Source organism: Cheilinus undulatus, linkage group 11, assembly GCF_018320785.1.
Source record: "Cheilinus undulatus linkage group 11, ASM1832078v1, whole genome shotgun sequence".
NCBI lineage: Eukaryota > Metazoa > Chordata > Actinopteri > Labriformes > Labridae > Cheilinus > Cheilinus undulatus.
Genome location: NC_054875.1, coordinates 11,013,211 through 11,040,044, shown reverse-complemented (window position 1 = coordinate 11,040,044; position 26,834 = coordinate 11,013,211). Strand labels below are relative to the sequence as shown.

Below are 26,834 nucleotides of genomic sequence, written 5' to 3'. Positions count from 1 at the left end.
GTGTAATCTGATCTGGATCATGCATCTCACTATGACTTGTGTTTGAGAGCCAAACCTGCCATTACCCTTCTGCTTGCACAGCGCAGAGTGAAGTAGTCTGGCAACGTCACTGTTAAAACATGTACCGTGAGTCTCCACCCGTAGCCTAAAGACACCACTCCCCTCCCTGTATCTCTCTCCCTCCTCCTAGGGTCCTGTCACTCTCTCATGGATACTCTGACTCGAGATATGCTGCTCCGGATAGAAGTTAAGTCCAGGCAGAGTGTTTGTTAGTGAGGGTTAGAGGGCTGCAGCTCACTGTTGGTACAATGTGGTGCTGGTCTTAGCAGCATGTGGACAGCAGCTCTTGTTTTGTCCCATCTCTTGGCACTCTGGCAGCCGCTCCAGGCTCAGGAGGATGTCACAGCCACTGCCATCACTCCTCAGGACTGCAGTCTGGACTGTATACGACAGGTAGGCCGGATTGCATATCTTGTGTACTCTTACTTTTTATAGTTCCTGCAGTGTTGACGAAAGCCGGCTGGTCCTGTTTTGTGACTATTTCTTAATTCATTTCCTTCTTTCACTTAGGCTACTACATCAACACAGGGCAACACAGACCAAAAGTCACATGTCAATATTTTGTAACTGACACAGTAAATGTTGGTGTAAGATATAACAAATGGTTGTTACAGTACCAGAATTATAAATGTTGATATGACTCTAGTTCAAAATTAAACAATACTGACAACTGTTTAACACTACAACAACAAAAATAGACCTCCTAGATGCTAAATATTAACTTTTTTATTTATCAAAACAGATAAACTCCTACACAGTAAAAACTTTGCACAGAAAATGCATTTTCATACGTTTAGTTTGTCTGTTTATTTTTTTTTCCTTGCAAATACAAGGTGTTTCAGGTTATACAATACCTCTCATTTTAAGGCCTAGTGGTATAGTAAAATGCAGATGACCTTCATGACCTTCAAACCCCTTTCAACTGAGAAAGAGCAAGCACTGCCAAATTAGCAACGTTTGGGAACGTGGAATTTAAGCATTATGCAGGAGTTTGCCAGCAATTTGGATATTTGATATTGATAAATGATACAGCACTGGATGTTTAAGACCTGTCTCAAACACCCAATACTGCTTTAGTCATTACAGTATCAGATATGTTCAATAATAATTCACTTTTCTTTATTTTACCAACAATATAAACACTCCTTAATTAAATGCAATAAATTATAACCCCCCATTTAGATGAAACATTTCAAATAGGTGAGATGTTCTCAAATGGAGGCTACTTAGCTTTTACATGAAGTTTTTTTCCAAACTCCAAGTGAGCTTTTGTGTGTTTTGCACTGAGGCGATGCTTCTTTCTAACCTCTCTGCCATAAAGCCATATCAGTGAAGGGCTGCAGTGATGGTGGTCCTTCTGGATCTTGGCCCCATCTCCACACAAGATCTCTGGAGCTCAGTCAGTGACCTTCAGGTTCTTGCTCACCTCTTTTACCAAGCCCTTCTCCCCTGATAGCTCAGTGTCCAGAACTTGGAAGAGTCCCGGTTGTGCCAAACTTCTTCCATATGAGAAATATGGAGGCCACAGTGCTGTTGGGAACTTTCAGTGAAGCAGAAATGTTTTTGTAGCCTTCCCCACATCTGTGCCTGTTGACAGTCCGGTCTCTGAGCTCTGCAGACAGTTCCTTTGACCCCATGGCTTGGTTTTTGCTCTGATATGCATTGTCAGCTGTGAGGCCTTCTATAGAGGTGTGTGATTTTCCATTTTATTTCCAATCAGTTTCCTTTACCACAGGTGGACTCCAATCAAGGTGTAGAAACATCTCAGCAAAAATCTAGAGAAATGGGAGGAACCTGAGCTAAAATCTGAGTGTTTTAGAAAAGGGTCTGAATAATTATGTCAATGTGATGCTTCAGCTTTTTATTTTTGATAAATTTGCAGCAATGACTAAAATTCTGTTTTCACTTTGTCATCATGGGCAACCACGGGTAGATCAGTGAGAATAGAAAGGATTTTTTTCAGCTGTAAAATCAGGCATTAAATCAACATAAAACTGAAAAGAAGTGAAGTGATCTGAATACATTCATGAGTACATGGAGTGACTGGCTGAGATAAAAAAGAACCTGGCATTTGCAACAGACCAACTAAATATAAAAAAAGAACCTGAGAGAGAGCCTGAGTGAAAACCTTACAAACTAGAGGAGAGAAATGTGTAACACACCAAAAACAAAGCCTACAATATGACCACTACATTCGCTGATGTAAGCTGACAATAATTTAACACAGTCCAAGAGAGTTAGAGCAATTGAAAAAATCTACTTTTTCTCTGAAATACATGATAAAGCAACAGGTTTTTTTTTTAAGCACCCTGGCATTTCTAGCTACACTGATAGCCAAACTAAGAGTCATGCTTGGAAAATATATCTGTTGTTTTGGCAGATTTCTAGCCCTAAGCCAACATAGCTTTCTTTGTTTATTCTCTGCCGCTTTCTTGTGAAGTCTGCTGTCTGTTTTTTCGCCTAGCACTGCTGTGTAAACCAGTTATTTAAAATTTAGTCAATAATATGTCCTGACATTTTAGTCTTTACTCTTGGACACAATGCTTATTCTACTTCAACTAATTAAATTAGCCAAATTATAAATGTAATAGAAATGTAAAAGCCTCATAATGACTCACTATCAGTGCTTTAATTGATTTAAATACACTGATGAAAACACTGACATAAGCACAGTAGAGAAGTGTCATGAATTTTTAACCTCCAACAGTCCAGCACTAATATTTTAGTCTTCTTTGAGTCTCCTTGATGAAAACTACGCTTAGACAGACCTGTATGCAGACATGTTTTTGCAGCAGCAGTGACTTCAGCTGGAAAAACAGTAATATAACCATGATTTCTCTGTGAATGATTCTAACAGCAACATGTGAAATATCTCCTGTTTAATATGAGCACAGAGAACTTTAAAGACAGCTTACTTACAGCTTACATCTCATCCAAATACGTTTCCTTGTGGGCGTGTTTCAACAAAGTCTAGCTGTTTTCCACCTACATACATACATACATAGCATACAATCTTTGTTTGTGTGGCACCAGTTTATAACCAAAGTTTTCTAAAGACGCTTACCAAAGAGGGCAGGTCTAGACCGTACTCTCTGTTGTTGCCTGTTATAATAGACCAGTGTTAATCACCATGAATACAGCACTAGCAGTATTCAGCCCCATTACAGTGGTGACATAAACCTTCCCTAACTATAGGGCAGGAACGTCGAACAGACCAGACTCATTTTGACAACTTTCTGCCAAAGCTGCACTGTAGTTGGAACGGGCCAAAAGGAGGGGTAGGGGTTAAGAGGGAAAGAGAAACAACAAAACACCAAATTGATGTGAATGTATTGATGACTGTCGCAATATGTAAAAAATTAGCAGGAATAGCTGGGATTGATAGAAAATAGAAGAATGCAGTATTAGCATTAGCAGCTAGGATGGTATTGAAATAGAGAACTATTATTAATAAATATTGCAGTGAAGTAGTAATGCTCTTAGATTCAATTAAACTATTCTAGTAGTGATTATAGAAATAAGAATGATGTTAACAGATGAAGCAATGTTCACTATAAAAGTAGAATCAGCAAGAGTTGTGGTGAAGAGAAAGATTTATAAAATATACACAAAGATGTTACTGGCAATGCTATTTAAACACATTTTAAATTCACTTTACAATAGGAGCTTATGAGCTCATAATGAATAACACCCATTTAACTCAGGTGTGACATCATTCACGGCTCCAACATCCGACCTCAGAGGAAAACAGAACGCAGTAGATAAGCATGATAACTCGGCGTAACATTTGGGTTTTATGGAAAAATCAGTGCATACAGTATCTGATTTTTTTTTCATCAAATCAAGTCATCTTTATTTATATAGCACTTTACACACAACACAGTTGATCCAAAGTGCTTTACAGAAGACAAAATTAAAAGAAGAAAATGAGTCAAATTTAAAAGCGATAAAAAGTAACAATGTGGGGTCCAGAGTTTTGGGGTACAGATAGAAAAGGTCTTGTCTCCATAACTGGCGCATTCCTTTGACCAGTTTCAAACCAGTACTCCCAGGAGATCTTCTGAGAGGGATCAAGGACAATAGGAGCAATGGTGTGGCATGCAAATCAACACAGACAGCACCTATTAAAGTAAGAACACTATTTCTATAATTTCCACGATAATGCATTCATATTTCCAGACAAATTCAGCATTACATCCAAACAAATGTCCCAAATTCCAATGAAAATGCCTAAAAAACTTCCAAGGAAATAGTTTAACAAAAACCTTAAAATTTACATTAAGATTCCTGAAAATTCCATAGCAAAATCAACATTTCAAGTAAAATACTTAAACTCCAATGGACATTCTGGCCTATTATCTCAAATATTCTGATAGCAGAAGTCAGTACTATGTTGTAGGAAAGTCAAAATGTAATGTCCTCGTGTACCTGCACTGTCTTAGCAGGTTAATGGCAGTAGAAGGCAGGTAAACATGAATGGAAATCCCAGACAATTGCAACTACACAATGGTGACAAGAAGAATTTGATATGCATTTTGTCATGTAAAACTCATGTTACTTATTATTGTTTTTTTTTCTAGTATTGTATGTCATCTACAGGAAAATCTAACTTATTCAGTGATCACTAAAAGCATTGCTACAATGTCTAAATGTCGCATTATCCTTAAGTTCTGGGTCTAAAATCGCCCCTGCTGGTTAATAAAAACAATACGGCTTTCTTTTTGTACATGTTCTGCCTTAAGCTGCTTCACTTCTGTGAAACATTTAAAGTATTGTACACAAAGACTTAAAAGAGTAGCTCTGGGCGATGGGATAAAGTTACCATCATGTTTTAGTCTCTGCACTGTTTGAAGCTTCTGCCAGGAAGTTGTTTATGTTCAGAGACAATAAATGAGGAAAGATGTGCATGTGCCAACTCTTCCTGAACTCCTAAGGTTAATGTGAGCTAACAGCTGACACCCTGCCCTGATTCTGGATCAGATGTCTCTCATCTGTCAGGTTTTCCATTGGCCTACATAAAAAATAAACATTTGAATGTGTTGATAAGTGCGATCCTATAGCTGACGTTGCATAATCAGACTGAAACAGGAGGATCAAGTTCACCTTGGCTGAATCAAACGTACCCTCAGATTTAGTCATTTGGTTGTGCTGAACATCATGTTAAGTGGAAGATTTCTCCATTGTACTGGGCATGCTAAACATGTCGTTTATGTTCTCTCATTGGCTTGCGTGCAAGAAAGTATTTAAGCTACAAAGACTTTCTCATGGCCATAACCCGACCTGACAGTTCAGCTATTACTGTAAGCAACACAGAGGCACATGCCTGAGGCAGATGCAGTATTTCTCTCTCATTTTCTCCACCTGTTGATCGAGTTATGGCCTCCAAACTTGCAGGGCGAGTTGTCAATATCCAGGACTTTGTCTGCTCCTGTTTACTGACGTAGAAGTGACGTCTCCAAAGCATATTGACTGATACTGCCCAATCATCTAGGCATCTTGGACACGTGATTGATATATTCATTTCTAAATATTTGTTTGAACTTTTTCAGCTTTCTGATCAGACAGTGGTTGTTTCAGGACAGAAACCAGAAGCAGCTGTAAACTGAAAACCCAATAAATGTCATCATTACAGGAAGCCTGTCATTAGTCTGCTTAATGTTTCTTTAAAAACGCTGATAGAAGGTTTGAGCTGTTAATATAAAGCATGTGCAGATGTTTGGAAAAAAATCATAGCCTGCTTTTGACAAAAATCACTTATGTAAGACCTCCAGAATAAGTTGTCCTGGTATCTTTGGTTACCATTCATATTTTCCATCACTTTAATTTGTCATCAGTTTCCTCTTGTGGCCACTCCCAGGGAGGTTTGCTACAGTCCTGTTGACCAAGCTTCTGAATAATATGTCCAACTGTAGTCACGGGATCATCAAGCTGCTTGGAGATGGTCTTACTGCCATATCTTTAACATGCTTGTCTATAACTTTCTTTTTAATCTCCTGGGACAACTGTCTCCTTAGCCTTCTGTGGGGCATGTTCAGTGTGGTACCATGGTACCAAACAGCAAAGTGACTACTTACACTTTAAACAGGCAGACTAACTGATTACAGGTGATGCTTATTACAACACACCTTAAACACACTTAAAAGTGGTTTCAAGTCTTTTAACAGAGGCCTGCATTATAAGACATGCTGACTTCATTTTTTATATTATGAAGAAACACACCAGGTGTCTTGATTTTCAAGTAAGTTAAAAAAAGACTGACATGTCGAATTACATTTTTGTGCAAGGTTCCTTGAGTCACAATGTTATATAGTTGCACCATTAGGTTTAAAATGCCCCCCAATATGAAGAACAATGCAGCCATGTGCCACCACTACCTTTCCTACATTGTAAGACTGAACAGTTGAAGACTGTTAAAAAAATGAGTTGTGTTAAAAAAATGAGTTGTGTTAACTTAAAAATCCAAAAAAGCTATTTCAGTTCTGTTTTTCTGAGTCCATTGAACACATTTTTAGTTTAAAGTAAATCGTACTCAATCATTCCTAAGTATTTGTTGACATTATACTCAAATTATGTGACAATCATCCCTTAATCTGCATAGTTTTCCCAGAATGCCTTTGGACATTAGACACATTTGCACCATGTGTGAAGTTACTGACTCAGTTAGAGAAGCCCCACCTGTGGGGAGCACAACACTCAGTGGGTGGTTACCAAATATAATGAAAGAGGACTTCCTGGTTCAGCGTGAGCTTTTCACTCATTGGCTGAATCGTGATCTACTCACTAAACCCTAAACCCTGAGCCCTTATGGACTTCACTGACCGCACCTGGAAAGTGATTGAGTGCATGAGGCTGCAAGAGCTTGAAGTGGTTTAAATGGGAATGGGAATCGTTTTTTTTGTTGACAGTCAGAACTTTGCAGGGATAATAAAAAAGAGGTGCAGGTGTGCCGCGCCTAAAGACCTATTTCCTTGGTGGATGAAGGCTGTTTTATATCTCATACTTACAGGAACACGTCAGCATAAATGCCGATTGCACCCTCCTTGTTTTTGCTTTACCATTGACCTCTTTTCACTTTGCTCCTAGAGCATTTACTCGCATGTTTCCCCAGGGAATTCCTGTCATACATCACAATACTTTGAACTATGGGTAAACCCATTGTTAAGTCTGCAGATATGTCCACTTTTGGACAGGGTGCATGGAGGGCTGCGAGAGATCCCTTACACACTTTACGATTTGACAGTGGGACAGCCCTAAGCCCTCGGACTCAGCGGGGACATGCCTCAAAGTGAGTGAGGACATGAGACTGGGCCATTGTCACTAGCAGTCCCTGTTCAAGATTCAAGTGTCGTAGAAATAAGGGAAAACTGTGAAGAGCGTTTAGCTTTACAAAAAACACGTTTGAGTTGGATTTAAAGATAATTTTTTAATGTAGGAATGTTTCTATTGTGCAGTTTCTGTAGTGTCACCCTTAAAAACTTTACCATTTAAGCCTGAATGCAGAACAATAAGGGAGAAGTCCCTGTAATGTAGATGGGGTGAATTTGTTCCAAAAAGTGTCAGGAAATAAGCTGGAGGAATTCAACGAATTGCTCCTGACAGTTTTAGCAAATTCCTCTTGTGGGCTACCTGTGGCGTTTAACAGGCAAATATGTTTTCAACAGCCCGTAAACATTAGTATGTGCAAGTGTTGTGAAACTCTTTCATGACTGTGGGACTGCTGAGACCAAGCAGCTGGCCTTGTGAAAAACAAAGCCAATGCAGAAGTGCAGAAAACTGCAGTTCCTCAAGTGTCCACTTGGGATTGGCTGCAAAAGCCTAACAAGTCACATACACAACCATTCAAAAATGCCTGTTTACAGCAGAAGAAAAAAAACAGTTAACAGTCTGGTATAAAGCTTGAAATTGATCTGAATAGATCATGAATTTATCAGCACACAACTCTAAATCTCTGCCGGATGTTAGGTTGATCAATAATTTATGTAGGACAGCATTTCCACCATAAACAGACTTCAAAAAATCTGCCTCAGGAACCAATGGGAGGTGTTACTTTGTGCATATACAGGCACATGAGAGATGTATTTTCATAGGTACAATCATTATGAAGAGTTCATTTGCAAAAACAGTTAAATACCATTCTGGTATAGCAATGAGCTGAGAGTTAAAATTTCAATTGAGCTTCTGATCTAAAATCCGTTTTGGTGCAAAATCTGATAAAGCCTATGGGAAACTGGGTCAAAGTTCATGTTTTGTGGCAGAAGCCACATGCTACATGAAAAAACTGAGTTATGTGTTTTTGCAAATGAACTCTTCTGTTGTGTTTTCATTGTAACAACCAAATTTTAAAGTTTGTGCAATATGCAATTGCAAACCTTATTTAGCTGTGTCTGTTAGTTAAAAAACATCAGTTTCTCCTTTCTGTTTCATTCTCTACAACATCTTGTACTCTACCTGCCTGTAAAGACACCATAAACCCGTCTTTCTCATAGTTTTCTGTGTGACTCGACAACAAACCAGTATGAACATGCAAACTCTCAGCGAAGGCTTCATTCGAGTTTTGTATGTTGCTGTCAAACAGGCATGAATATCAATGATTTGTCAGCTGCACGGTTACGTCTTGAGGCAAAAGTGCAGTTTTTCCAAACGGCCACATTCCAGCGTGGCACAAAGAGAAAGTGTACACCATGAATGTTTAGATATGGTGATAGCAGAGCTCAGTCTCAGTTTCTCCTCTGAGGCATTTACAGTTGTAGCCATAAAATTTGACAGAAATATGTTTCTAATAATGCTTCAAAATTAAAAACAGTGTATGAGAGACATACAAGCCTGCCTCAGTCTGAACACCTGCTGGCAGTTTGCAGGCTGATACTGAGATTTCAATCCTCTCAGCACTAAATCTGGGCTTTAAAGCTCTGTCCCAGTGTCAGTATCATGCTGAAGATGCAGACAGTTCCTCTCCCTCTTTGTGGAACATGTGGCATTTTCTTTTAACCTCTCTTGTCATTATGAGTAAACTTAAGCCATGGAAATTTGTGGCGCTCACAGTTTATTCAGACTGAGTACTACAATAACAGCTCAAAGGGAAAAACTTCACTAAATATAAATGCTTCTGTTCAGCCAACTCCTCATCATCTTTGGAAAACTTTCCAAATTTGTAGTGATACTTTCCTTCAAAAAGCAATCCAAGGCCCACTGAAGGTTTAGTATGGAATTAAAATCCCATTATTTTACATGGAAAAATATATTTAAAGACTTGTGCCGCTGTCAGCAGTGACACCACAGAGAGTTGCATCATTTTCAAACAGTATTTGTAAAATTTGGAGAATTTTGAGGAGGGCGTTTCTTTGAAATGAAGACAAATTTGCTTATAAATTTCTTTAGTATTTACATTGAATTTTAGAGGAAATTTGCTAAGAATATTTTGGCATTTTCATTTGAATTTGGACAATTTGTTTGAATCTTTGAGGGACTTAGGTTGGAATTTTTCAGGCATTTTCATTAAAATTTGAAAAATGTATTTGTAATTATTGGGAATTTGATTTCCTTTGTTTCCTGTGTTTTATGTTTTCACCTACCTGCAAAGCAAATTTCCCTTAGGGGACAATAAAGTTTAAGTTGTTTAAGTTTTATTTGAGGGGAATTTGCTTTTCAGGATTTTTCATTAAAAAACAGGGAAGTTGTTTAGATGTTTGGGGGAATTATCTTCATTATCAAGGAATTTGGGGGAATGTATCGGTAAACTTTTGGGAATTTTAAGGAGGGGGGATTGCTTTAATAAAATGGCTAATTTGCTTGAAAAGTCTTCAGGGAAATTATTGGGGGGACCATCATCATTTTCTAACAGTATTTGTAAATTTTGGGGAATTTTAAGGAGGGGGTTTCTTTGAAATGAAGGCAAATTTGCTTCTAAAGTCTTCCGTATTTACATTGCATTTGTGGGGAAATTTGGTACCAATATTTTGTCACTTTCATTGAAATTTGGGCCATTTGAATGTTGGAAGGAATTTGGAACATTTCAAGCTTTTTCAGGAATATTTGGGAAATGCTTTTGTAAGTTTTGGGAATTTGATTTAAGTTTTGGGGGGAAATATGCTTTGAAATTTGTGTGTTTTCATAGAAATTTGGGGAAACGGTTTTTTGAGGGGGTGTTCTTTGAAATGTTCAGGATTTTTCTGGATTTTTTTGGTGACCCCTGTGGACAAAGAGGAATGTCTTATCTCTAAGTTTATCTTATCTAATGCATGTATTAGTCGGGTTTTCTGACCAAGATATCTTTTACTTCCATCTAACAGTGAAATGCATCACTCGTCTGTGTGTACATGTGCATTGTTTCTTCAGACAACTAATCTTTCTGATTAAGGATTTCAAACTGGAGTGTATACATGTATTAAACCATGCAGTGTTTTCACCAACTAGAACTATAATAAAAAATGTTACTAGACAACTTGTTTACCTATGAGGACGACTGAACTACTTATAGATTATTTTTGGTGATAAAAACTGTGATAACAATGAAACTCTGACTAAAATGGCTCTAAAATGTCAGTGCAGGGCTGCTGGACATTCAAAATCCATGATATTTCTCTAGTGTGCATGTAGGTCAGTATTTTCATCAGTGAATTCTAAATCAGCTAAAGTGATGATCATGCACTGATTCAAGTGTTTTACATTTTGATGATATTACAATTTGGCTGATTAAATTAATTTAAAGAGAATTAGCGTTATGACCAAAGCATAAGACTAAAATGTAAGGACTTTCTAATAGCTTAAAGTAAAATCTTTACGGGTTTGTATCAACTTAAACTATATTAGGAAGTAAAGGTTTAAAATGACTAAAATGTGTTTAATTTAAATAACAGTTTCAGACTCTGATCAAACGCCTCTGAACACAAAATTCTACCTCACTAATGTGCTACTGTAGCATTTCGTTGTCTTGTTTTGATGTTTTGTGTTTCTTGTTCACTATTCTGTGTCACTACTTTCTTGTCATGTTTTTGAACGAAAAAATAAAATAAAGTAAAATAAAATGTGTTTAATCTAAAATTCATTTTGATCTAAAGACTCAGACTAAAAATAGATCTAAAATTTTAAAAAAGCTGTCAAACTTACTCCTGAAGTTTTCAGTCCTTATAATGTTCCACGCTCAGGTCTATTGCTTTTTAAAAAAAATTTAACTGAAAAATTCTGATTGTTTAGCCTGACTTCAAAACAGACACACATTTTTTTCAATATGCAAGTCAAAAACAGATGAAGGATGTGGGTCTGAAGTCCTTGTTTTGTTTTTCCTCTGCAGGGGGGACTTGGATGTGAATACTGCAGAATAACCAGAGCTGACATCCAGAAGGCTCTGGGCTTTAAGTCCCTTGAGGCATTTGGAGGTGAGTCTGCTCTCCCAGGTTAAACCTACTTATCTGCAGCAGTGACATGCTTTCTCTTTGTGCCCTCAGTATCCTGCATGCCCTAAACCTGAAGCTGCATTACAGTAGATGCATGTAATGAGTGGATGCTGCATTGTTTACACTTCTTCTCAGGGTTTGTTCAGCCTCAAAAGCAAATATAAAGGAAGTCTAGATCAATTATCACTGAGGTGATGAAAAACACTTGGCGTTGGACTTAACATCTAATGAAGGAAGAATGTTCTGGCAAAATTACATCAGATATTCCTTAAACTTCCACTCCTTATCCAAACTGAACGGCCTGCCTTCAGGTCACAGATCTGATATTTTAAAGACAACAACAACTGGACCAGGCCTAAATCAATGAGGTAGAAATGATAGTGCCTAGCAGAAAAATGTCAAGAACCTGGAAAAGAAAATGAAAAATTGAACAGAGGTTAGAGGATAAGGGCTGTACTGTGGTACAGTGGTTTGTGCTGTTCCCTCAGAGCAAGAGGGTTCCTGGTTCAAGGACAGGGCCCCTCTATGTGAAGTTTACATGTTCTCCCTGGGCATGCACTGCCTCCCTCTGGTTACTCCAGCTTTCTTTTACAGTCCAAAAACATTCTCGATGGGTTAGTGTGAGGGTAAGTGTGAGGTGGGTACAAAGTTTTGTTAGCTGCAAAGTTGACCATATTTGTATTTGGAGATGAACATACATTATATGAACAAAAGTATTTGGCCACACCTGTTCAGTATTGAATTCAGGTGTTTTAAACAGACCTGTTGCCACAGGTGTAAAAAATCAAGCACCTCCCCAAGTGGTCTCCATTTGTGATCCTAAACAGGTCTTTCTGTAGAGCACAGTGACTTCAGGCATGGTGTGATGGATGCAACCTTTGCATGTAAAATCACAGAGCAGGGTCAATGACTACTAATGTGCATGGTGCACAAAAGTTACCAGTGCTTTGCTGATCCCATAGCTGAAGAGTTCTGAACTTGCACTGACATTAATGTTAAAACTATGCGGTAGCAACCTCATGAAGGGTTTCCATGGCTGTGCAGCTGCATGCAAGCCTTAGGATCAGATGGAGTGGTGTATAACACACTGACACTGTACTGTGGAGCAGTTTGGTTTTTCTGTTTGGCAGTTTGGCGATGCCGGCAGAATATTACCTGTCTGACTTTATTGTGACAACTGTGAAGTTTGGTGGAAGAGGGATAATGATATGGGGCTGTTTTTCAGGGTTACAGCTAGGCCCCTTATCTCCAGTGAAGGCTAGTCTGAATGCTTCAGCATACCAAGACATTTTGGACAATGCTATGCTTCCAACTTTGTGGCAAGAGTTTGGGGAAGACCCCTCTCTATTCCAACATGACTGTGCCCCAGTGCGCAAAGCAAGAACTATAAAGACATAGTTTGATGAGTTTGGTGTGGAAGAACTTGAGCGGGGGCTGCATGGTGGTGCAGGGGTTAGCGCTGTTGCTTAACAGCAAGAAAGTTCCTGGTTCGCTGTCACAGTCCTCATACCAGTATACAGGTAAATGGTCTAACCAAGCCATACTGTAAATCCACTGAGACTGTCTGTTTTATAGTCTATGGTTTAACCGCCTCATAACCAAGACCTTGTGAACACTCCGAGGGCAGAAATCAACTTGACAACCTGGAGACACAGCATTTTTAGCAGCACCTGAATGCAGGATAAATGTGACCATATTATCATGCTAACATTTGCACATCATCTCAGAGATAATTATACAAATCTCTGTTTCCCTTTAAACCATGGACAGTATTTTAAAGCTGCTTAGATATCAGAATGTACAGTGAATCTCTCTAATACTTCTTCACAGTGGTGTTTTTCTCTGTCTGTCTCCTCAGGTTGTGTTCCTCGGCCGTGTTTTGAGCTGCTTGGAGAAGAAAACCCTGAAATCTGCCAGCACTACGTCCATGCACCAAATGATGTGAAGGTTGACTTTGTACAAGGGCCAAACCCCAAATCAGATACTGCTGTTGTGTCCTGGCAGCCCAGTCTCTACGGTATGTTTACAAAAACTAACAGATAAACACACTCAGCTTAACATGCTTTAAATGAGCAGAAGTCATGCAGTGGTTTGGTGGGTTTACAGGACACTAGAGAGGCATATTTGAAATAGACAACACACGCAATCTAGAGTCATGTTTACGCAAGGGTTTGGCAAGAACAAGGTGACTACCAGGGTGGCATACTTTTTATAATAGTTATATGTAATAAAAGAAAGTCTGAGGGACAGCTCTTGTAATAAATCAATTTTACTCCGGCTTTGACAGATGACTGACTCTTCTTTTAGTTTAATTTGCCATGAACTTAAACAGAGCAGTTCATGCAGCACACGTGTTTGACTTTCAAGCAGATCTGCAATTTGAAGGACGGCCTGCTGCTGAGTGTGTGACACTGATTTCTCCCTGTTCCTTTGTTTATGCTGCAGGGATCGCCTTCCTTCGGGGCTTTCAGGTGTCATTACAGGCTTTGGGAGGGTCGAGTGTGGTCTGTCAGCTCTTTCTCTTCCACCGTAACCTCTCCCTCCCGGCGTCACATGCTCAAAGGGTAGGAGGGCCCCTCTACTTTCTTTGGTCTCTGCCTCTCGGGAGTTCACATTGAAAGGAATGTGTTTGGCTAATTTGGCCAGTGATGATGCTAAATCTTGTCTGTAACTACATTTTTAGTTAGGCATTTCTAATGTTTTTAAAATGAAGCTATATCCTGAAACAGATCACAGTGACGTAAAGATCATAAAAGCACTCTAAATATAAGAGGAGAAGCCTCTCATTTCTGCAGTGTCTTGTTATGAGAATGTCCTGGAGGACTTAACATACCATTTCATATACGACATCAGATCACAACTCTAGGTTCTCTCACAGACTGCATCACCTGCATATTTCTGATCACTCCCATACTCTTACAGGCTGCATACTAGCTAATTTAAGTGAGGTAGATAATGACAATGATTGATATCAGAGGACACCACCCAGAAAACCAAGTAAACTACTTATCACAGGTGATTACGCTGTTTAATTTGCCCATAAAATTAGTGGTGTTTAACCTGAAACTTCAGGCAATGATTACAAAGCAAGGTAATTTTATCCTCAAAATAAACTGCTCAATAAAACATATACAAGGATTACAACAATATCAAAAACGAAGCTTTGTTCATTGAACACCTGATGATAAATCAGCAATCAAAGTATTTGTCAAAGATTAAATGATAAAAATAACTTCATATAAACTGTAAAAAGCCAAACTAAAAGCATAACCTGAGTAAATACAAAATGCGCCTTTTAAATGCCGATTTCATTATTAAAGGAAAAAGCCATCTAAACCTCCCTGGACTGATATAAAAAAAGTCCCTGCTTGTTAAAGGGGACATATTATGCAAAAATCACTTTTTTAGTTTTTTTTTTAAACAAAAATATCTGCCCCTGGCCTTTCCACAATCCCCTCAAGTACCAGTAAATTCCATTCCCTCCCTCCCTCTCTTTCTCCACCTTTCAGAAAATGTGAGCTGAAACAAGCCATTCCCAGATTTTACCCTCATGACCTCATGTGGGGAGTAAGCACCCGCCCCCAGGTTCAGTTGGCCTTCCCCGCTTGGAAGAAAGTTCCACCCACCTCTCCTGAGCTTCTCTTTAGCTGTGTGCTGAGATACTGGATAGCTCAGTGGGTTACCCTGCTGACCTCGGTCTGGGAGATTGATGGTTTGAATCCCAGTCAGGTCCTTCACTTTGGATAAAAGCATCTGTAGCATTGTAACATCAGACAGATCAGTAACATTTAAAGCCATAGGCACAGAAACAGCTCATTCTGAGAAGCGCTGGAACAGAGGGGTTTTTGGACATACAAAACTGCTATACTAGTGTGTTTTTTTTCAGCTACAAACTTCACAGGCATGTTTTGGTGACCTCTGAGACCAATATGAACTTGTCTTAAAGGGGTAAAATATGCCCCCTTTAAATCATGAATCAACTATGATTAACCACATTTTTTGGAAGTTAAGTTTGATTTCACCAGCCACATCCAGGCCTGACCACTGCTAGACCTGCTGAATCCAAAAATCCCTGAAATAGAACCTGTCTGACAAAGTGAAGTAAGCTAAACAATCTCGAAAAGAAGCTGATCATGGAGCCATCTAAAGAATTCAAAAACAAATGAGAAACCGAGTCACTGACATCTATCAGTCTGGAAAAGCTTTGGGACTCTAGCAAACCCTGGTGAGAGCCATTGTCCACAATTGGAGAAAACTGGAACAGTGGTGATCCTTACCAGGAGTGGCCAGCCTACCATAATTATTTCAAGAATGCATTAATGACTCATCCAGGAGGTCACAAAAGAACCCAGAACAACATCTAAAGACCTGTCCTGGATCACGCGAGGTCGCTTACAGGTCGGCAGGTTTGTTGTCTCCGGTGATGTGACAGTCTGGCTGAGTGGTCTAGTGCAGTGGTTCTCAACTGATCCAGCCATAGAACCCACCACCCACTGTAATGCAAAGTAGGGACCCAAATTTCTGATTTGTATGAAATTAATTAGACAAAAATGCAGAAATTTGGGTCTTAGGAGGAACACAACAAAAGGCTGATCAAAGAGACTGGCTAACACTTTGGGACAACATGCATGCAAACATTTCATTTCACTGTTTTACCATTAACACATTTTGGTTGCTTTTTTGAAAGGTGACACGCCATTTACAAATTATCATAAGAAAAATAACTTAATTGAAAATATTTCCATCTAACAGGATAAATAAGTGAAAATCTCAATAAAACAATCAAAATGTACTAGTTTTGCTGCAAAATAAAGTATGTGGATAGATGTCTGCCTAAGGCTTCAATATTAGATATTTTCCCTTTTTTTTTTTTACTTGAAACCAGTTTGCGACCCACCAGTTGAGAACCAATGGTGTAGTGTGTGCATTCAGAAGAGTAAAGATGAAAAATAATCTGCAATTGTCTTCATGTCTGTGGATTTAAAAATCCTCTAGTGTGTGGCTGGCCTTAGATCAGAGTTCATGATTCAACATTCATGAATGAAATGATTCATGAAAGAGACTGGGCAAAAATGGCGCCGATGGGAGAGTTCCAAGGCCAAAACCACTGCTGACCAAAACAGACACAAAGGCTTGTCTTACGTTTGACAAAGAAAAAAACATCTTGATTCTCCCCAAGCCTTCTGGGAAAATATTCTGAGGGCTTACAAGACAAAAGTTGAACTTTTTGGAAGGTGTGTCTCCTGTCACATTTGGTGTAAAACTAACAAAGCATTGAATTAAAAGATCATCATACCAACAGTCAAACATGATCTTGATGACCTTGATGGCTTGCCATTATTGATGGAACCATGAATTCTGCTCACTACCAGAAAATCCTGAAGATGTCTGGCTGTCAGTTCATGACCTCAAGCTCAAGCACACTTGGGTTATGGAACAGGGCAGTGATCCAAAACACACCAGCAGGTTCACCTCTGAATGACTTTAAAAAGAAAAACTGAAGTTTTGAAGTGGCCTAGTGAAAGTCTGGACTTAAATCTGATTAAGATGCAGTGGCATGACCGTAAACATGCTGTTTATGCTTGAAAACCCTCTAATGTGGCTAAATTTAAACAATTCTGCAAAGAAGAACGGGACAAAATTCCTCCACAGTGATGTTAAAGACTCATTGCCAGTCATCACAATGCTTGCTTGCTGGTGTTGCCCCCGAGGGTGACTTTCTCACACAGAGTCAAGCAGGTTTGGATGGCTTTTTTCCCATAAGAAATTTAATCAACTTTTAAAAACAGACTCTTGTATTTACTCAGATTATTTTTGTCCTATGTTGATATGTTAACATTTGTTTGATGATCTGATGATTTTGTTCTCATAATATTAATATCAGTTTCCAATTCTACAAGCTGCAGAGTCCTCCCCATTTCTCCTATCACTGACTAATGTTTTTACATCTTTAACATTTACCCAGATCATCATACAGGAGAATCTGAGAGGCATTGCCTTCTCTTTTTGTGCACATATTTGAAGTTTTAGGGTATATCCACAAAGAAAAATAAGAAAAAAGAGGAAGAAATAAAGAGGAAAAAGAGAGATGGTTTGGGATGAGAGGAAAGGGGAGGGTGGTGAGTGACTGCATATTGTAGATTAATATAGTGTGACACTCTCAAAAGGATGAAGATAGTTTAAAGTAAACCAAAGTCATTGTTTTGTTTTGTTCTGCAGGTCTACAAATCCGACCCTTTCCCCGGTCTCTCCCTGGGCTCTCAGTATGCAGTCACAGTTATGGCTCTGCCTGTGCCCGAGCAATGGAAGAGATTCTACCACAGCAAGATCTTCTCCACACGCTGTGAGATCCTTTAAACACACAGTCACACAGAGACAGTAACTGTGGAATTCATAGTCTGTGGTTGCTTCAGGGTACAAATCGCAAATCCTTGCATTTGTCAGCCTGTTTACAGTTACTTTGACATCCTTTATTCTACTCTTGAAATGCAGCACTTTTTCTCATGTCTGTCAGTGATGACTTTGTCAAAACAGTGGTGAATTTACAGTAACATGCATGCTATGTTTTTGCAGCGTGTGCAGAGAAGAATGGTTTGGAGAAGTGCAAAAAAGGTGAGAGAAAATAGTAGAAACTTTAATAGTTTTTCAAAGTTTTCTAGTAAATTTCTGATGGAAAAATGCAGTATTATGTGTTAATGAGTCCATTAACATGCACACCAATAAACAGACCTGGTTACCTGATTAATGAAGTAGTCAAGTAAACAGCTTAATCAAATATTCATCAGATAAAGGCCAGTCATGTAAACCCACACGGTCTTTAGCTAAATAATCTGTTTGTTTTTGTTGTGCGTGTATTCTGCTAAATCTGTTTTTTTGCTCTGTTACATCTTGGCTAGCCACTTACACCAGCAAACTACAAAGCTAACAGACAAAACAACACGAGCTGTAGGCCTACTGTACACTACCAGCACTGAGAGTTAGCAATGGTAGTGTTAGCACTGCTGCTAATGAGTCCAGACTGACACGCCCTTCTTTGCTAAATCATCGAGACAAAAATGTAGTGCGGCTGAAAGGAAGACGGAAGCCTGCAGTGATTCAGTTGTTATGTCATGCACCTGTGGAATGAAATCCAATTACATGTTCTCATAAACATGTTTGTCTTTCTGATAACACATCGCTGGTGTGCATGTGAGGACACCAAATCTGATCATTGCCATTATACGATGATTCCCAGTTATTAGATAAATGTGTTCATGTAAATGTACTAAATTTTTTATCTTAGGATGATCTTTATTTATTCCATCATTTTATGGTTTCTTTATAGATTGGTACCCAAAACACATCACGGTGGAGCAGGAAGGAACTGCTATTACTGTGACATTTAACCTAGCTCCACCAAACCTGGGCATCAGCAGCTACTTCTCTCTGTGCTATGCTAACGGCATGAAGAAATACATGGATATTACACCTGTGAGTGGATTCAGCTTCTGCAAAATGTCTATAATCTGTTTTAATGTTTCACAGATGATGTATTAAATCAGGATTTTTGATTTTTCTAGAATTCCTCTAAAAATAAAACTCACCACAGCTATCAGCTGAAAGACCTGCAAGAAGGAACCAACTACACCTGTGAGGTAAAAAAGCTGACTTGTCTCAGGCATTAGCTCTGTTTATTTTTGATTAAAACTTGACGAATGTGTTACATTGAAATCCAACTCTCAAGAGAAAGTTAAGCTAATACAGAAATCAATTTCTTTTAAAGCCTACAATAATGATCACCTAGTGTCCCAAAGGCCAAACCAGACTACTTAAAACTTAACCATCCGGCCTCATTAAATTCAGAGATGTGAGGAGAAAAATTCTTGTGGTTTTTAGGGCATATTCAGGAATGATTCAGCATCTGACCAAATTATGAGATTGAAAGTCAAAATTATGACATTGAAAATCAAAATTATTAGATTAAAAGTCATGTTTATGAGATTAAAAATCAAAATTATGAGATAAGAAATCAAAATTATGAGAATAAAAGTCACAATTATGAGATCAAAGGTCAAAACTATGACATTAACAGTCAAAATTATTAGATTAAAAGTCATGTTTATGAGATCAAAAATCAAAATTATGAGATAAGAAATCGAAATTATGAGATTAAAAGTCATATTTATGAGATTAGACCTCAAAATTATGAGATAAAAGTCATAATTATGAGATAAAAAGTCAAAATTATGAGAAACATTTCATATTTATGAGATTAAAAATCAAAATTATTAGATTAAAGGTCAAAATTATGAGAATAAAAGTCCAAATTATGAGATAATAAAGTCCTATTATTAGATTAAAAATCAAAATTATTAGATAAAAAGTCAGTATTATGAGATTAAAAATCCAAATCATCTCTTTCAATCTATTCCACTCCCTCTCTCTCAATCATTTTTTGATAAAGTGAACCTCATTTTTAGCAAGTTCATCTTGAACAATAAAAAGTCTAGATTGAGACTAAGACTACTGTACCTGCCCTATGAAAGGGGAGGCCTACAAATGCCAGACTTGAAGTGGTACTACTGGTCTGCCCAGTTGTGATCTGCCATGTTTTATTTCACAGAAGAGTCTCTTCCAGCCTGGGTTAAAATTGAACACTCATCAATACCAAATCTTCCACTGAAGCTTTACTTATGCTCGGGTGATCTAAAAAATTTGACAAAAAATAACAGAGAATCCTTCTCTTAAAAATACTATTATCATATGGTATAAAGCCCATCAGCATATTGAAGGTCTTCCACTGATCTCACGTTTCTCCCCAATCTGGGGAAATACACATTTCAAACCAGGAAGAGCAGATGGAGGTTTTAGAATTTGGGCTAATAAAGGAGTGCAGAAAATTGGTGACCTCTATATGAATGGTGACCTTCTTACTTTTGATGAGCTAAGTCAGATATACAAAATCCCCCAAAAGCACTTCTTTAAATATTTACAACTGAAACATTTCATAGTAGCAAAACATAAAAATGTCATATCAGAGCCTCCATTATCACATCTTGAAAATCTCACACTTGGAAATCTAGCTGGCAAGAGACAGATCTCTTTGTTTTATACAGCTTTAATATCATATGATAAGGAGTCCACCACTGATAGATTAGAGGCGTGGAGATTGGACATTAACAAGAATATAGATATTACTGAGTGGGAAGAAACATGTTTTAAAGCCCAGAAACAATCAATTAATACAAGCATGAAGTTATTGCAATACAAATGGTTGATGAGAACTTATATTACCCCAGTCAAACTTCATAGTTGGTCCCCTGGCATTCCAGACACGTGTTAAATGTTTGGAGGAAAGGGGCACTCTCTTTCATTGTTTATGGAATTGTATAAAACTACAACAATACTGGAAAACAGTTGTTCAGACTATATCTGAAATTGTTAAAGTTAAAGTCCCTTTTCATGCTAAGATTTGTGTATTAGTTATATATCCAAAAGACTTTAGTGTAAGTTCAAAGCAGAAAACTTTGATTGATTTTGGACTCCTACAGGCTAGGAGGATGATAGCCCTATCTTGGAGGAAAATTGATATACCTTCAATAAATGTATGGATGAGGGAGATGACAACTTGCATCGCATTGGAGAGGCTGACTTACATAATCAGAGGGAGGATAAAGGATTTTGAAGATTTGTGGAAACCTTTATTGCTGTTTCTTAAACATCAAAACATGCAGTCCTCTTAAAATTGCTGTGTCGAGTGTGTTGTATGTCTTTATTATTTTAAGGTATGTATGTGTCCACATGTATGTACAAGAGTCTGTTACAGTTGTTTGCAAATGTTCATTTGTGTTCGGTAAATGTATGTAAAAATTAGAAATTTAATAAAAATATTGTTTAAAAAATAAAATCCAAATTATGAGATTAAAAATCATATTTATTAGATTAAAAGTCAAAATTATAAGATGAAAACTCAGAATTATAAGATTAAAAATTAAATTTTGAGATTAATCATATTTATGAAATTAAAAAGTCGAAATTATGAGATAAAAAGTCAAAATTATGAGATTAAAAATTGAAATTATGAGATAATAAAGTCATAATTTTTATCTTATAATTCCAACTTTTTATTGTACTTCTACTTTAGCCATACTTCCACATTTTTTTCTTTTTCATTTGGCGGAAATGAGCTTCCATAAATCAGCATTTTCTCTGTCAATTTTCCACTTCAGGCCCTTGGAGGTCGCAATATTCCCTGCCTCAGAATTATGCCTGCCACTTAACCAATCACCACATAGCATGATAGCATCAAATTCAGAGATGGACTACATGACAACTGCAGAAATATGTAGCTAAAAGATCTCAATCTTCACCTTGAGGCTGGCTGCAGTAGTCAGTAGGGACTGAGCTCTCTGTTAAAAAGCTAAAAGGCTCCACTCTTTTTCTGGAGCTTTTCACACATCCTATAAATGTATCTATGGAGAAAGTGTCGTTATTTGTCATAGTATCGGGCACTTTTTTAGAAAAGCACTATACAAGCTCAAGTCCATTTACCATATTATACATAAACCTAATTCAAGTAAATTAGATCAACCAAAATTCTCAGTCTATTCTTCTCAGTTTTATTCAGTTTTATTATATGAGAAGTATTTATTGGTTTGAGTGGACTGGTTATTTTTTTGGAGTCAACAATAACCGCTGGTGGTAAGTACTCTGAAATTAAGGTCGTGGGCACTGCCAGCACAAAACAGCAGCTGTGAACACAGGCTGTTTTAAAATAGGGATGTATAAAAAAAATCCCAAGTCATCTGTATCATCTGATAAAGACTTAAATAAATATCAGCATCAGACTAAGATGAACCAATTTGCTGCCATCAAAGGCTACTATAAACTTTTTATTGCACTGGATCTATCTGATTTTATACCATTCATTACACAAGTATGTGTCTTTAAAATCTTCGCAATAATACATCTGCCATTTTAACAAATACCCTCATAAAATTTAAAGTTTTAAAATGTTTAAATAATATGCAAAAGAACAAACAGAGAGGTAGATGATGGAAAGTAAACTAAAGCCTAAGGAGAGAGGGTATAAGCCGACAACTTAGAGCCCTTATGAAGCCTAAAACATGCCTCCAAAAACACACTGCTCTCAATCTGAATGGGGGAAAGGCAAGTTACAAAACATGTCACTGTTGCATTTATAGCTTGTTTTGCTGCACCTTATTTGACAAAAATTGATTCAGGATTGATTCAGGTTCAAAAGAATCTTGTCTAACTTGAATTGCAAAAGTCAAATCAATGTTTCCTTTTTAACGTTCTTGTGTCACAGATTGCAGCTAACGAGGTGGATGCGGTGAGGAAAACATTCAAAGTTCAGGTCTTACACATAGAAAAAGGTATTCAGTTTTAATTTTCTGCATGTGTAATTTTTAGCACTCATCACATTTTGTCTTTGAGTGTTAGGAATTGAGTGTGAGTGAGCAAAAGATCCTTTAACTTACAAAGAAATAGTCAAGCTCAATCCAGCCGTCATTGTGCCATTATTCTACCTCCAGGAGGAACCTCGGCGCCCACCGTCTCTCCATCCCTGGCGCTGATGCTCCCACTCTGCCTGGCTGTGGCAGCCGTACTTGTAGTCTTCCTGGTTGCTTTTGCTGGAAGGAAGCCCAAACTGCACATGAAGAGATTAAACATAAAACCAGGTACACAAACAAACCAAACACTTTACATAAAGGGACCATTTTGATTAATACTGATAACATGTTGTCGTTTCATCCATATAGATATCATCATGCATGATCAAGAGACTGGGCCTCAGGAGGAAGTGGTGGCATTGACCAGAAGTAGGCAGACCCCTCCTCGTCTTCTGATCTGCTATAGTAGCAACGATGGCTCCGCTCATATTGAAGCTGTCATGCGGTTAGGGTCGTTTATACAACAGCACATGGCCACTAAGGTATAAATTACTCATTATCTGTCTCTTTTTATTTATTATAAATTGGGAAATAATTATGAACACAGGAAAGTATAAAGGAGATTTTTTTACCTTCTTAAAAGGCTAAAGATTATATTATGAGGGACCATACAAGCCATAATTCCCTCAGACCCTTTTGCATATAAATATTCTCCATCTCTTATACATATACTCTCCCTTTCACATGATATATGGTCATAGCTTTAAGTTATGTTACCAGCACCAAGACTTGGAGGGTAAAATGAGTGTAGGACAGAAGCAGATACCATTAACTGCTATGTAGAGCTGCGACGCCAGGCTTTTTAATGCTCTATCTCCTCAAAACAGCCCATGTTACATTGCCTAATAACCACAGCAGTTTACAACAGCTATTAGGTCGTTTCCACCGAGCAGTCCAGCTCAGTTTGGTATGGCATGGTATGTGCTGATTTGGGTTTCTAAGTTGGAAAGGGTCCCAATTAACGGACCCATACTGTCCCTCTTATTTGGCACCCTTCCGTAGGGGTTCCAAGATTACCTATCTTTCCCAAAAAGGTGGAGGTACATGCACAACAGAGGGTATGCACTAGTGTCTCTTTCAGCAAAAAAGCACGGCTGTCTGCTCTATGAGGAGTGGGGGAAAGCAGTTGAAAAAAAGACTAATGTCCACATAAATTAAGGATATTTGGACTTACTCGAGATCCGTACTGTTTGCTGACTGTGGCATTAAAATGTGGGCACAAATCAGGTTTCCTGAAATTTAAATGATCCTGATTTCAAGTACACGAAGTAGAGCCTGAAGGCACACATCAGCCTGATTCATCAATGATGGATGTGAAACTGAATTAATGTCAGTTTTGTTATTACGAAGCTTCATATCAGTTCATACATTTGAGCATTTTATTGCAAAATGGATATGCAGTTTAACTTGCCGGAGAAGACTTCTCTTTAAAGCTACTTGCTGGGTTATTTAAGCAGCGTGCTTTTACTAGAATAGCTAGAAACCTCCATATGGATGAATACATTAATGACAATGTGTATTTATTAAGTTAAAATAAGTTAAAAAGCAATTAATCCATAGTAGCATGAATCTGAATAAGAGGGTGCAACAAGCTTACAGCTTTTTGCTATAGAGGAGGTGGCCAGGGTGGAGGAATGTTTCTTTTCTTTGCTTCTTTGTTTTGAATGTTCTGGTCAATAATGCTGCTGTTTTTGAAGTGAAGAGCAAGACATTATACATCATTAAAGCATAGGTGAGCGCTAGTTATCCAACATTAACTAGTCCATACTACTTAACAACAGTATGAGGATCACTGTCAGCTGTCAGTAAGTGTTCTGGCAATGTTTGTTACTTTTAAAGACAGCCATTTTCTGCACTGAACCAGAGTGAGAGGAAAAAGGGTTCTGCAGCCTTTGCAAATTTGGTCTTGTCCACAATATTTGATATATTGTTTTGTTTTTAAGTGAACTGTAAAGGCTCATTTATGCTCTCTGCATGTACCCAAAAGATCTGTGCGTCTATAAATGGACAACTGTCATTGCCCTCATACTGGCGTGTGTCTATTATGTTGAGGTGTACATTGAAAAACGAATCCACTAGAGGTCGCTGTCTCTCACCGAGCAACTCTGATGCTGCTCCATCTGTCCCATAGACTGAATAAAGATCAGTCCGTCCTCTGTTCAGCTGTGCTCTTGTAGTTGTCTGTCTTTGTGCCTAGGTGAGCTAACATTATTGTTATGTTTGTATTTTCTAATAAGTCACTCAATATCCTGCGATTGTTCCTTATAAAACGCAATTAAGTTCCACCTTTTTTCCAAATGATTCTTCTCAGTTGTGTTTTGCTACTATGGGTTGAACTGTTGGATGCATTGCTCAACACTGCCCCCATGATTGGTGATGGTTTTGCAGCATTTGTTCTGTATTCGTAAGCATCAAGAGAGCAGACAAAAAATGGACATTGCATTTCAAACGTAGTGCATAAATGAGCCTTAAGCTGAGCTCATCACTATTAAAACAAAACAAAACTTTTTTTACAATATCTGATTTATTTAGGCTATATGCAGTATGAGAGGGCTGTAATGAATAGAAATTGATCACAAAGAAATCATTAATTTCTTTGGACTTGTCTTTGTTCTTGTTGATATGTGTGACTTTCAGGGTGTAATAGCATTAACTTAGTGCTAAGCTCTTCTCTCTTCTTCTTCCTAGGTGTGCCTGGATTTGTGGGACTCTTTGAGCGTAGCTAGGGAGGGCAGTATGGCCTGGTACTGTCGACAGATCCAGGAGAGCGACTTCATAATGGTGATCTGTTCTCTGGGCCTGAAGCACAAACCTAAACCTCCAGAGCCTGAGGACGGCCAAGATGAAGCAGAAAGACAGCTTTGGGATTTTGAGTGTAACACCTTCAGCTCTGATGCAGCCGTGCAGCTGATCGGAGTGGAGGTGGGCCGAGCCAAAACCAGGGGTCAGGACCTTTCAAAATACATGTCAGTCATTTTTGAGCACTGTGAGGAAACAGACGTCCCCACAGAGCTGAGGCTGGTGTCTCACTACACGCTTACAAGAGACCTGCAGCTGCTCTTCTCTCACCTTCACAAAGTGGCTCTACACAAGCCTGAGAGTTACCTGAAGATAGACAACATTTCAGAGGAGGGTTTTACTAAGTTGGCAGCTGGTGCAGCACTGCAGCAGGCTATCCACAAGGCAGGGATGGAAATGAGGGCAAAAAGGCACCGCTCGGTAGAGGGAGGAAGATAAACACTTATGAAAGTGCACCCTTATCTGACCTGTTAGAGGTCCTTGGTAATGTAGCAAAAGGTTGGCCTAACAATAGACATTAACTAAAGGCACAAACTTGATGACTACAAATATTGCCATACATGAAAGTTGTAACCTCACAGCTACAGGGTGACTTGTACACTTGCTATTGCTGCTAATGTTCTTTTAAGCCATCATCCACCTAACTGAGCTCTAATGGCAGCAAATGTGCACTCTGACCTCAGAAATGTGTAAACATGCAACATGTGTTTGTGCATGAAGGATTTGAGAGGAAATTTGTTCTAAATTGTCCACTTAGCTATCTTTTAAATGCATTTAATGTTTGATATGTTGCGTTTTTATGTCACTAAATGCCTTGAGGACCTGAAACATGTATTTTAAGTATTGTAAATAAACTAGTATTATCATACACAACTAAGGCTATTATTAATCTACAACCCCAGTTCCAAAAAAGTTGGACACTGTATAAAATGTAAATGAATACAAACAGAATGCAATTTTTTATGGATCCATGAACCCATATTTAATTTACAATAGGGATAAACAGCATATCAGATGAGGAAACTGAGACATTTGACCATTTTATAAGAAATATAAGCACATTTGTAGTTGATGGCAGCAACACATCTCAAAAAAGTAGGGACAGGGCCATGTTTACCATTGTGTAGCC

The 26,834-nt window shown here is 38.2% G+C and overlaps 1 protein-coding gene across 1 annotated transcript; it reads left to right on the top strand.

Annotated features, from left to right (window-relative positions):
- Positions 1-242: 242 nt before the first annotated feature.
- Positions 243-26,691, top strand: si:ch211-207e14.4 (interleukin-17 receptor D). Its single transcript, XM_041800166.1, has 12 exons — positions 243-453; positions 11,351-11,435; positions 13,312-13,470; positions 13,899-14,017; positions 17,673-17,796; positions 18,027-18,065; positions 18,778-18,923; positions 19,013-19,087; positions 22,762-22,828; positions 22,988-23,134; positions 23,216-23,388; positions 25,595-26,691. The coding sequence occupies exons 1-12, from the start codon at positions 331-333 to the stop codon at positions 26,141-26,143; spliced, it is 1,806 nt and encodes a 601-aa protein (XP_041656100.1). The 5' UTR covers positions 243-330; the 3' UTR covers positions 26,144-26,691.
- Positions 26,692-26,834: the final 143 nt, after the last annotated feature.

Bases quoted from the DNA above. Each gene is read 5' to 3' on its own strand.
- si:ch211-207e14.4 (XM_041800166.1), top strand. From the start codon at position 331: ATGTGGACAGCAGCTCTTGTTTTGTCCCATCTCTTGGCACTCTGGCAG. The intron at 17,797-18,026 runs GTGAGATCCTTT...ATGTTTTTGCAG, and splicing joins CAAGATCTTCTCCACACGCT to CGTGTGCAGAGAAGAATGGT. The intron at 23,389-25,594 runs GTATAAATTACT...TCTTCTTCCTAG, and splicing joins AACAGCACATGGCCACTAAG to GTGTGCCTGGATTTGTGGGA.